Source organism: Rhinopithecus roxellana, chromosome 4 (assembly GCF_007565055.1).
Source record: "Rhinopithecus roxellana isolate Shanxi Qingling chromosome 4, ASM756505v1, whole genome shotgun sequence".
In the NCBI taxonomy this organism is placed as follows: domain Eukaryota; kingdom Metazoa; phylum Chordata; class Mammalia; order Primates; family Cercopithecidae; genus Rhinopithecus; species Rhinopithecus roxellana.
Window position 1 is genome coordinate 37,111,541 of NC_044552.1, and position 12,019 is coordinate 37,123,559.

Here is a 12,019-nt window from a genome sequence, read left to right on the forward strand (position 1 = left end):
GCCCAGACTAATCTTGAACTCCTGGGCTCAAGTGATCCTCCCACCTCAGCCTCCCAAAGTGCTGAGATTATAGGCATGAGCCACTGTGCCAGGCCAGGAGGTTTTTTGTTTGTTTGTGACGGAGTCTCTCTCTGTTGCCTAGGCTGGAGTGCAGTGGTGCTGTCTCAGCTCACTACAACCTCCACCTCCTGGGTTCAAGTGATTCTCTTGCCTCAGCCTCCTGGGATTACAGGCATGAGCCACCATGCCCGGCCGAGGCCAGGGTGAAGAATGACTCCCAGGTGTAAAATTAAGCAGCAGGGTTGCATGAAGTGGCCATTTACTGAGAGAGAATGTGGCAGGAGGAGGAGATATGGGGAGAACGTCAGGAGTTGAGTTTTCAGGTATGTTGAGTGTTCCTGCCTTTTTAGTTATGATTAGGTATCTGGTTAAAAACTGATTTTCTAGATGTGACCAAAAAGTTTTTTTTTTACCTCTTTTATCCAAGTGGCACCCTTACGTAGAAAATACCCTGTTACTAGATTTGGGTAAAACAAAGCCAGCATTGCCATTGCCCAGAGAATCGGGAAGGAAGGCCCTTATCCAGAGTAGCTTACAGAACAATTGGCTTACTGGTTACTCCAGACAGAAGTGCTAGCTGGTAGGGTGGTGCAGGCAGAAGAGCTCTGTATAGCCTGAGGGTTCCTGAGGGAGACAGGCAGGCTTTGGCCAGAGCAGTTCTGAGAATGTATTCCAGTAGTATAATGGCAGCAGCATGAATGGGAGCACGTGTCCTCTTAGAGCAGGCTGTCCTGGGAGAGGCCAGGAGGCTCCCTTCCATTACCTTCCCTCCTGTTCCCTCTCCTCCTGTCCCCTCCCCTCCTGTCCCCTTTCCTCCTGTCTCCTCCCCTCCCCTCCTCCTCTCTCTCTCTTCCTTCCTTCTTCCCTCCCTTCCTTCCTTCCTTTCCTTCTTTTTTTTTTAAATGGAGTCTTGCTCTGTCGCCCAGGCTAGAGTGCAGTGGTGCGATCTCAGCTCACTGCAACCTCTGCCTCCCGGGTTCAAGCGATTCTCCCACCTCAGCCTCCTGAGCGCGTGCCACCATGCCCAGCTTAATTTTTTGTATTTTTAGTAGAGACGGGGTTTCACCATGTTGGCCAGGATGTCTGGCTCTCCTGAGCTCGTGATCCTCCCACCTCGGTCTCCCAAAGTGCTGGGATTACAGGTGTGAGCCACCATGTCCAGCCTGGGGGGTACTTTTCTTTATGGTACCAAGAGCAGCCAGGCATTCATAGTCTAGACCATCCTGCTCAAAGAATTCCCTGATCCTCTCAAATTACATGACCAAAACATAGCAGTTACCATCCACTATAGATCATGGCAAAAAAATAAAAATAAAAATGGCTGGGCATGGTGGCTCACGCCTGTAATTCCAGCACTTTGGGAGACCAAGGTGGGTGGAACACCTGAGGTCAGGAGTTCAAGACCAGCCTGGCCAACATGGTGAAACCCTGTCTCTACTAAAAATACAAAATTAGCCGGGCATGGTGGTGCATGCCTGTAATTCCAGCTACTTGGGAGGCTGAGGCGGGAGAATCTCTTGAACCCAGGACGGGGAGGTTGCTGTGATCTGAGATTGTACCATTGCACTCCAGCCTGGGTGACAGAGTGAGACTTCATCTCAAAAAAATCTTGCCCTGAAATAAAATTACATCATCTTGTTAATAACTTAAAGTCTACAGAACTCAGCTAACTGGGGGAGGGTGGTGTAACTACAGGGAGAAAGCTTCATTGAGAAGTAGAAGTTGTTTGGAGGGTCCAGGCCTTACAAGAGGGATTGTCCTGAGAATTATTTCTAGCCCAGTCCATCTGTCGTGGATTTCTTGTAGAGAATCAACCCTTTCACCAGGAGAGACAATTTGCACTCTGATTGTGCAGTATCTATTTTAATTTAATTTTTCTCTATAGTCCCAGCAAACAGGTTTACACATTACAATAATTTTTCCTATAATGCCAACCACTGCCTGTGAGACAACCAAGAAGTCTTGTCTAGAAGGGCTGGATACTGGCTAAGGCCAGGAGACACAGGTTTTGGAGACTTGGCATATAGGTGGTAATGGAAGCAATGGGAATGGACCTGGTTGCCTCAGTGTGGGTGAGTGCAGAGTCCAGAGAAAGGGGACAAGGAACCTCAGTTCCTTGGGGCAAAGGAACACCAGAGAGGTAGGAGAAATGCCAGGAGGATGTGAAGTCATGGAGCTCAAGGGAAGAGAGATTTTGCAAAGGAAGAAGTGCAAGAGAGATGGGAGACAACTGTGAGAAGCCCCTGAAGACAACTAGATGCTGGGAGGGGCACCATCCTGAGGGGAAGATACAGGAGGGGTGGCTGTCCCACTCCGGTAGCCTTGGTGCTGTGAGCCTGGGGGCCGAGAGGAGTGGAAGGCTGATTTTACCATCCAGTCTCAGGGTTTTTTGTTGTTTAGTTTCTTTTTTCTTTTCCTTCCTCCCTGCCTCCTTCCCGCTCTTTGTGGTATTTGATATCCCATCACTACCTCTTCCATTTCTGTCTCCTATTCTACCTATTTGCAAACAGCTCAGGTGCCCCAAAGTTTGAGGTCTAGAAGGAGGCCTCCCTTTCCTCATGGTGGCTCTGTCCCCTCCTCACTCTGCTCTCACATCCCCCTCACAGGCACTGAAGATGCTGGCCATCGCCAGCTCCTCGGAGATCCCCACTTTTGTTACTGGCCGAGATTCTATCCACTCTTTGTTTGATGCTCAGATGACCAGAGAGATCTTCGCCAGCATTGACTCTGCTACACGCCCGGGCTCTGAGAGCCTGCTCCTCACTGTCCCTGCAGCCGTGATCCTGATGCTGAACACTGAGGGGTCAGGGCATTACCCTCCCAACTCCAGGCTCCTGCTTAGTCCCAAACCCTGCTACTCCTGTGCTCCAGGCTCATGTTCTTCACAGAAATTCCCCTCATGTTGTCACCTCTGGATTAAGCAATTGTTGTTGGAAGAGAACCCAAGTGGATTGGGGATAGGGAGATTCCCAGAGAGGGCAGAGACCGGAGACGCACTGACCTCCCTTTATGGGTTTGGGAGGAGTGGCCTGAGGTCAGGGGATCAGATGTCCTGGCTCAGAGGGCCCACTGGAGCCCTTTGCTCCCTAGCTGCCCAGCCCTCTGTGCTTGCTTTGCTACTTCCATTGCATTCATGGTCTCTAAGGTTCTTCCTGGTCACCTCCCTCCTCCCAGGTGCTCTTCTGCAGCGAGAAATGGCTTGCTCCTGCTCAACCTGCTTTTGTGCAACCACCACACTCTGGGAGACCAGATTATAACCAGAGAGCTAAGAGACACGTTGTTTAGGCACTCAGGGATAGCACCGGGGACAGAACCTATGCCTACCACACGCACCATCCTCATGATGCTTCTCAATCGCTACTCAGAGCCGCCGGGCAGCCCTGAGCATGCAGGTATCATTGTGGAGGGGTGGTTTTGCAGAGGAATCACACAGTGCCAGCCAGTGACCACGAAGGCTAAGGTTTACATATCAGCTCCTTACTGGAAAGATACAAGGAAACTTCAGGAAATGAGTGAGCATTGTCGTGCTCAAGTTAGGTCTTAAGTAGAATTTCCCGACCAAGAAGAGGGAGACTGTGGAATATGTGCAAGGAAATTGCTGTTGCCCAGGCTGAAGTACAGTGGCGTGATCTCAGCTCACTGCAGCCTCTGCCTCCCGGGTTCAAGGAATTATCCTGCCTCAGCCTCCTGAGTAGCTGGGATTACAGGCGCATGCCACCACGCCTGGCTAATTTTTGTGTATTTAGTAGAGACACGGTTTCACCGTGTTGGTCAGGCTGGTCTCGAACTCCTGACCTCGTGATCTGCCCACCTTGGCCTCCCAAAGTGCTGGAATTACAGGTGTGAGCCACCTTGCCTGGCACAAGTTTAACTTTCTCTTCACAGAATAGGGAGGCCTTCTTAAGAGGAATTATAATTTATGGTACAGAACGCTTGTGCCTGGAAACATTAAATATTGATACTGGGGAAGAAACCCTTTGTGATTGAAAAACAAGTGAAAACCTAGAAGTATGGAGGGATATTGAAATAGGAAATATGTGGCCGGGTGCAATAGCTCACGCCTTTAATCCCAACACTTTGGGAGGCTGAGGCAGGCAGATCACTTAGAAGTTTGAGACCAGCCTGACCAATATGGTGAAACCCCGTCCCTACTAAAAATACAAAAATTACCCAGGCATGGTGGTGGGTGCCTGTAATCCCAGCTACTTGGGAGGCTGAGGCAGGAGAATCGCTTGAGTGCAGGAGGTGGAGATCACAGTGAGCTGAGATCACGCCACTGCATTCCAGCCTGGGTGACAGAGCGACACTCCATTTCCAAAAAAAAAAAAAGAAAAATAGGAAATATGTATGTATCTCTTAGTCTGTGTACCTAAAGCCACCATGCAGGTAGTACAGGAATGTAATCATCATAGTTAATATTTACTATAGCTAACATTTAATAATACAACTATAAGAGATTTAAAATGTCTTGTGTTTAACTTGACAATGCTTGCTATACTAGTTTTTTTTTCAAATGTGATTAGGTTTGTATTTGGGATCAGGAAAGAAAGTCTCCCATAGTTTGGTTAAAAACTGTAGACATCCTCAGTATAGAAGGAAAATTTTGGGGTGATTTTCTGGACCTTCCCAGTTCTCAGTTTGGCAAACTGTTAAGACTCTTCATCCGCATTTTTCCGTCCGGTGTGTCTGGCTGCAGCTCTAGAGACCCCCATCATCCAGGGTCAGGATGGGTCCCCTGAGCTACTGATTCGATCCCTGGTTGGGGGCCCATCTGCAGAACTACTCCTGGACTTGGAGCGTGTGCTGTGCCGTGAGGGCAGCCCCGGGGGTGCCGTGAGGCCCCTCCTCAAGCGCCTCCAGCAGGAGACCCAGCCTTTCCTCCTGTTGCTGCGGACTCTGGATGCTCCGGGGCCCAACAAGACTCTGCTGCTGTCTGTGCTGAGGTGAGAGGCCTGTTGAGGCACCATGCATTAGGACGAGGGAAACTGGCAGACTTCAGGGACTTTACTTGTTTCTTTTCTTTTCTTTTCTTTTCTTTTTTTGAGACGGAGTTTCACTCTTGTTGCCCAGGCTGGAGTGCAATGGCGCGATCTCAGCACACTGCAACCTCCGCCTCCCAGGTTCAAGCGATTCTCCTGCCTCAGCCTCCCGAGTAGCTGAGATTACAGGCATGCTCCACCATGCCCAGCTACTTTTGTATTTTTAGTAGAGATGGGGTTTCTCCATTTTGGTCAGGCTGGTCTCAAACTCCTGACCTCAGGTGATCTGCCCGCCTTAGCCTCCCAAAGTGCTGGGATTTATAGGCGTGAGCCACTGCGCCTGGCCTGACTTTACTCGTTTCTATCCTCTCACCAGGGTCATAACCCGACTGCTGGATTTCCCTGAGGCAATGGTCCTCCCTTGGCACGAGGTCTTGGAACCCTGCCTCAACTGCCTGAGTGGCCCTAGCAGTGACTTTGAGGTACTAGAACCCTGGCAAGGGGAAGGGAGGGATGGGCAGCATCTGAGGCACCAACTTCCTTGTGAGGCTCTGAAGGGCACAGCAGGGACTTTCTGAATGGATCTTGGGGCACTGGGATGGTTGTAGGAAGAGGAAGGGTAATGTAATCTAAGAGTCTCCAGAACTGGGATCTTTGAAGTATAAACCTTTTAGATGATTTTAGATTTGGATTTGAGATTCTGGACTAAGGAGAAGCCCACATTCACCAATCCAAACAGCTTTCCTCCCTTCAGGGTTTGTGCATTGGAGAGCAAGGCTCAGGCACCGGGGTTAACATAGCTTGGCCCGGCAAGAAGCAGCCTGGAAAGCTATGCCGAAGCTCTGTTCTGCCAACTCACTCTGGAGTCCCAGCACTCCTCTGTTTAACTCCACCCTGACTTTGGCACTCTTGTTTCCCGGGGCGTTGGCATGTCTCCGCAATCTCAGCCACAACACTTCCTTTACTGAACCCTCTCCTCAATCCTTACATATCCTACCTCTTGTTTCCTGTAAATTAATCTATGTGGCTCTGGACTCAGATTGTTCAGGAGCTGACCTGCTTCCTACATCGCCTGGCCTTGATGCATAAGGACTATGCTGTGGTGCTCTGCTGCCTGGGAGCAAAAGAGGTCCTCTCCAAAGTCCTGGACAAGCACTCAGCTCAGCTGCTGCTGGGCTGTGAGCTTCGGGACCTGGTGACAGAGTGTGAGAAGTACGCACAGCTCTATAGCAACCTCACCTCTAGCATCCTGGCTGGCTGCATTCAGGTGAGGAGCGGCTGTGGGTATGCAGCTGAGAGAATGCAAGTCAGAAGCAGGGGAAGGGGATTCACTGTGTTCCTCTTTGGTATCCCTGTTTGGCACCGGTTGTAGCAAATCTGGGGCACTTGTTTCCTAACCTTGACTCCACATGGTTCTGTCAAAATGTGGGGAGAGAGGAGTTGAGTGTACCATTGACCCTTTACTTTTTCTGTCGACCTGTTTCTGGGTGTTTCTCTGTGTTCCTCCCTCTCCCCTTCCTCATTCTCCCTGATGTTCCGGCTGCAGATGGTGCTGGGCCAGATCGAAGACCACAGACGAACCCACCAACCCATCAATATCCCCTTCTTTGATGTGTTCCTCAGGCATCTCTGCCAGGGTTAGTGCCCTCATCTGCTTTCTCCTGGCTCCCATCCAGTGTCTGTTCTCCCCTTCCCTTCCTGCTCCCTAGACCTTTTCCTTTTCCCTCTCTCAACTAACCTGGCTGTGACCGCCACCCCTTCCCACTTGCCCCCAGGCTCCAGTGTGGAAGTGAAGGAGGACAAGTGCTGGGAGAAGGTGGAGGTGTCCTCCAACCCGCACCGGGCCAGCAAGCTGATGGACCACAACCCCAAGACCTACTGGGAGTCCAACGGCAGCACCGGCTCCCACTACATCACCCTGCACATGCACCGTGGTGTTCTTGTTAGGTGTGAACACACATATGTGAATGTTCTGCTGTGCCCCAGGATACTTCCCCAAAGCACCCAGATACACACAACCCCAGCTATAATCCAGGGGACACACTCAAACCTATTTTGTGCAGTGAACACATAGACACATTGGCCTGCCTTTGCTGCGCTGAGTATAGACTTCCCCTCACTCCTGGAATCTGGTGACCTGTACCCCAACAGGTACAGATGGCACTGCCCTGTGCTTAGTGTTGAGGGAGATCAACAGCTCACTTATCCATTTCTCCTGTGGGCATTTGTTTAATGCCAGGCATTTGTGTCAGGCACTGTGCAAGGGTCTGGAAATAGAAGGACAATAAGATACGGTACCTACATTCCAGCTGGGGAGCTACACTAGAAAATCAAGTAAGAGCACAGAGTAAGAAAAAGCATTGCTGTCTACATGTGGACCTGAGACGGACAGGCATCAGAGCAGACTTCCTTCTGGAAGGAGGGGGTGACTGAACTGGGTTTTGACATTGAAATTAGGTAGATAAAGAGGGGGCAATATTCTAGGCACAAGGACAGCATATGTGCAAAATGGAAGTAAGAAACTGTATTTGGAAGGACTTTAGTAATCATGTTTGGCTGCAGTGAAAACTATAAGTGGCAGAAGATACAGGCCAGAAAAGTAGGCAAAGGCAGATCACAAAGTGTTTTGTGAGCTAAGCAGTTTGAACTTTATTCCAAAACTTGGAGAGCCATTAGAAGATTTTAAGAAGGGAAGAGAGAAAACTAGATTTTTTTTCTTTCTCTTTTTCTTTTTTTGAGACAGAGTCTTGCTCTGTGGCCCAGGCTGCAGTGCAGTGGCACAATCTCGACTCACTGCAAGCTCCGCCTCCTGGGTTCACGCCATTCTCCTGCCTCAACCTCCCGAGTAGCTGGGACTACAGGTGCCCGCCACCACACCTGGCTAATTTTTTGTATTTTTCATAGAGACGGAGTTTCACCGTGTTAGCCGGGATGGTTTCAGTCTCCCCACCTTGTGATTTGCCGTCTCGGCCTCCCAGAGTGCTGAGATTACAGGCATGAGCCACCACGCCTGGCCGAAAACTAGATTTTTTTATTGAGAAAGCTCACTCTGGCAATTATGGGAGTTTGGGTTGGAGGTCAGAAGAAAGAGATGGAAGGTTTATGCAGTGGTCTAGTAGAGAAAGGATCCATGTGTTCAGTTAGACAGCAGGAGTGGGAATGGACTGGGAAATCCTCAGAGGTGGAGTCCACAAGGCTTGCCTTTGGGTGAGGGAAGCCATGAGAAGGTGAAGGCCACAGTGACAGTATTCTAGTTGAGTACTGGGTGTACGGAAGTTTTATTTCCCAGGGGAGAAATAGGAAGTGGGACAAGTTTATGTGGACAGATGATCATTTCATTTGGGCATGTTGACTTTGAGGCGCCTATGGGACATGACATGGAAATACCTGTTGGGGACACAGCATGAAAGCTCAGGAGAGTGGTCTGGGATAGAGATGTGGATTTGGAGTCCTCTGTATTAATTTTCAGTTGAAACTGTGGGTTTCAATTAAGTCACTTTGGCGGAATATAAAGGGAAGAGCAGAGGGTCTTGTGGGGACAGCTGCGTCAGGAGCCGGCAGAGAAACAGGAGCCCGAGAAAGAAGTGGTGGCTTGAAATAGTTTTGAACTAAAACCAGGGCTCTGGCCTTTCTCTTTCTTTCTTTTGATTTTTATTTTGTAGAGGTGGGGTCTTGCAGTATTGCCCAGATTGATCTTAAACTCCTAGCCTCAAGCAGTCCTCCCACCTCAGCCTTCCAAAATGGTGGGATTACAGGTGTGAGCCACCATGTCCAGAGGCCAAGCTTTGACTGTTTCCTTTCTTCTTTCCCAGGCAGCTCACTTTGTTGGTGGCCAGTGAGGACTCAAGCTACATGCCAGCCAGGGTGGTGGTGTTTGGGGGTGACAGCACCAGCTGCATCAGCACTGAGCTCAACACGGTGGGAACCCTTGTGCCCCCCTTCACCTTGCTCCACATCCTTCTTTTTGTCCCAGTGCCTGTGGGAAGGACCTAGTCCCTGGGGAATGGTGACATCCCTTCCTCCTGGGAAGGCATTGCCTTGTAAGCAGTGAGAGTGGGATTAGGGATGCAGAGCCATGTCCATCCCTGGGCTCTGCAGGAGAAGTGAAGGGCACACACCATGACCAACTTGGTTACTCTCAACAGTTTTTCCAACCCTGTTTCTGGAGGTGACAACTCTCTCCTTTCCCTCTTCTCCCTTGCCCTGCCAGGTGAATGTGATGCCCTCTGCCAGCCGGGTGATCCTCCTGGAGAATCTGAACCGCTTCTGGCCTATCATCCAGATCCGCATAAAGCGCTGCCAGCAGGTGGTGCCAGGGCGTCAGCCGGGGCTGAGGAGAAGGAGGTGGCACAGGGTCTTCAGAGTGGCTGTGTTCTCTAACATCTAGAGGCCAGGGCTTTAGCCAAGGTTTCTCCTTGATCTGCTTGGGAGATGGCCCAGGGACCTGTTGAGTCCCAGAGATGTGGGGATGTCCTGAGCAGTTCTAGGGAGCTCAGGGCAGGAGGCTTAGCTTTGGTAGTACTTAGTTGCTCAAGCGGCTTAGGTGACAGATAAGTCTGTGCATGTTCCAGGGCGGCATTGACACCCGGGTTCGGGGTGTGGAGGTCCTGGGCCCTAAGCCCACATTCTGGCCACTGTTCCGGGAGCAGCTGTGTCGCCGAACATGTCTCTTCTACACAATTCGGGCACAAGCCTGGAGCCGGGACATAGCAGAGGACCGCCGGCGCCTCCTCCAGCTCTGTCCCAGGTGGGTAGGGCCTGAGGAGGGAAGATGGGTAAGGGAACAGGGCACTAAGAAGTAGGAGGGATGCTTCTGTGGGAGTCTGGAAGGGAAAGCTGCAGCCAGGACATGAGGGGGAAGGTGAACATAGGTGAGAAGTTTGTGTTGATTGGGACAAGTTGGGTCAGGGACCAAACGGGTGATTGGGAGCTGATCTGCACTTGAATGGAGGCCTCTGGGAAATCAGTGCCTTTAATCCTCCACCGTGCACTGTTTGTTCCCAGACTGAACAGGGTTTTACGCCATGAGCAGAATTTTGCTGACCGCTTCCTCCCTGATGATGAGGCCGCCCAAGCATTGGGCAAGACCTGCTGGGAGGCCCTGGTCAGCCCCCTGGTGCAGAACATCACCTCTCCCGGTAACCATGCTGACACCTGGCCCCACTAACCAGTTCCTTGTCCTTATTCCCAGTGATCACCTGAGTTAATGCTCTTGGTTCTTTTGGTTCCTGTCTTTGTCCCTGAAGGCCTGTCACCTCAATGTTCCTCTCTCCTTCCTGCCCCAGGCACTGCTCCCTGAGACTCTGGTATTTGAATCTTCCCCACTACCCCATCCCCGCCCTGTTACCATCTCCCCTGACTCCAGCTGAAGCAAACCTTGGTGAGGGGAGGACTAGGGCCCCACTACCCCTCAAGCCTTTTTGTACAATTGATCTTTCTCCCTCCTCTGCCCTGGGCTGTCTGTTCTCCCATCTCCCATAGAGACCCGTTCCTGACCTGTCTTCTTTCAGATGCGGAAGGTGTGAGTGCCCTGGGATGGCTGCTGGATCAGTACTTAGAACAGAGAGAGAGCTCTCAGAACCCCCTGAGTCGAACAGCGTCCTTTGCTTCTCGAATTCGTCGCCTTTGCCACTTGCTGGTGCATGTGGAGCCTCCTCCTGGGCCTTCTCCTGAGCCATCCACTCGGCCCTGTAAGTCCTAACCGTGGCCAATGGAGCTTAGACTGCGGGCAGTGGTGTATCTGGCTCCCTTCTCCCTGGATCTTACTCTTGCTGCTTTGCTACCAGCCTTTCCAGGCCCCTGAGACTTCCTGGCCTTTCCAGGAAATCACTACCCAAGACTGGTGTACTCACCCAGAGGCTGAGATGAAACCCCTTCCTTCTCCCTCTGTCTCTACAGTCAGCAAGAACAGTAAGGGTCGGGACCGGAACCCGGCGCCTTTGCCAGTGCTTCCAAGCAGCAGCCTGAGGAACATAACCCAATGCTGGCTGAGCGTGGTGCAGGAGCAGGTGGGCAGAAGCAAGCAGAAGTCTGCGGAGGGGAGGGGCTGCTCCTTTTATGTCATTTCTTGCCTTTCTCCTCAGGTTGGCAGATTCCTGGCTGCAGCTTGGGGGTCCCCAGACTTTGTGCCTCGTTACTGTAAACTCTATGAGCACTTGCAGAGAGCAGGCTCCGAGCTGTTTGGGCCTCGGGCAGCCTTCACGCTGGCTCTGCGCAGTGGCTTCTCTGGCGCCTTGCTGCAGCAGTCCTTCCTTACTGCTGCTCACGTGAGTCCCACCAGCTCCCCACAGGGCTATAAGCTCATGTTCCAAGTTCATTGCTTTCTGCTCTGCCCTTTCACCTCCTTTCGCTCCCCAGTCTCCTCCACTCCCTCGTTCATGGTTTGCCCATGCCCTTTCCACTGCCCCCAGATGAGTGAGCAGTTTGCCAGGTACATTGACCAGCAGATCCAGGGTGGCCTGATTGGTGGAGCCCCTGGAGTGGAAATGCTGGGGCAGCTTCAGCGGCACTTGGAACCCATTATGGTCCTTTCTGGTCTGGAACTGGCCACAACTTTTGAGCACTTCTATCAGTGAGTGCAGGTCTGGAGGGGTAGGGGATGGGAAGCCTAGATCTAGAGAGTGGACAGATTTGAGTCTTATAGGGGAGATGAGAAAAGAGGCTGTGCAGAGGAGAGATAAAGATGTAGATGGCTGGCCAGGCGCGGTGGCTCACATGTGTAATCCCAGCACTCTGGGAGGCCGAGGTGGGCACATCACCTGAGGTCAGGAGTTCAAGATCAGCCTGACCAACATAGTGAAACCCTATCTCTACTAAAAGTACAAAAATTAGCCAGGAGTGGTGGCGTGGTGGCAGGCACCTGTAATCCCAGCTACTCGGGAGGGTGAGGCAGGTGAATTGCTTGAACCTGGGAGTTGGAGGTTGCAGTGAGCCAAGACTGCGTCATTGCATTTCAGCCTGGGTGACGAGAGCGAGACTCT

The 12,019-nt window shown here is 51.4% G+C and overlaps 1 protein-coding gene across 8 annotated transcripts in view; it reads left to right on the forward strand.

Annotated features, from left to right (window-relative positions):
• CUL9 (cullin 9) overlaps nucleotides 1-12,019 on the forward strand; it is a 43,750-nt gene that overhangs the window by 11,836 nt on the left and 19,895 nt on the right. For 6 of the 8 annotated variants that reach the window (XR_004056832.1, XR_004056833.1, XR_004056834.1 and 3 more), the window contains 14 exons: nucleotides 2,667-2,863; nucleotides 3,235-3,452; nucleotides 4,757-5,003; nucleotides 5,416-5,521; nucleotides 6,079-6,306; nucleotides 6,586-6,676; nucleotides 6,815-6,986; nucleotides 8,852-8,957; nucleotides 9,250-9,345; nucleotides 9,611-9,786; nucleotides 10,044-10,177; nucleotides 10,550-10,729; nucleotides 10,938-11,047; nucleotides 11,123-11,610. Coding sequence is in view for 5 of the 8 variants with exons in the window: in XM_030928818.1 (XP_030784678.1) it covers nucleotides 2,667-2,863; nucleotides 3,235-3,452; nucleotides 4,757-5,003; nucleotides 5,416-5,521; nucleotides 6,079-6,306; nucleotides 6,586-6,676; nucleotides 6,815-6,986; nucleotides 8,852-8,957; nucleotides 9,250-9,345; nucleotides 9,611-9,786; nucleotides 10,044-10,177; nucleotides 10,550-10,729; nucleotides 10,938-11,047; nucleotides 11,123-11,610 (2,549 nt within the window). In the remaining 3 variants the exon portion in view is untranslated. The remainder of the gene's footprint in view (nucleotides 1-2,666; nucleotides 2,864-3,234; nucleotides 3,453-4,756; nucleotides 5,004-5,415; nucleotides 5,522-6,078; nucleotides 6,307-6,585; nucleotides 6,677-6,814; nucleotides 6,987-8,851; nucleotides 8,958-9,249; nucleotides 9,346-9,610; nucleotides 9,787-10,043; nucleotides 10,178-10,549; nucleotides 10,730-10,937; nucleotides 11,048-11,122; nucleotides 11,611-12,019) is intronic. The other 2 variants (XM_010369710.2, XM_030928819.1) reach the window with 2 other exon arrangements.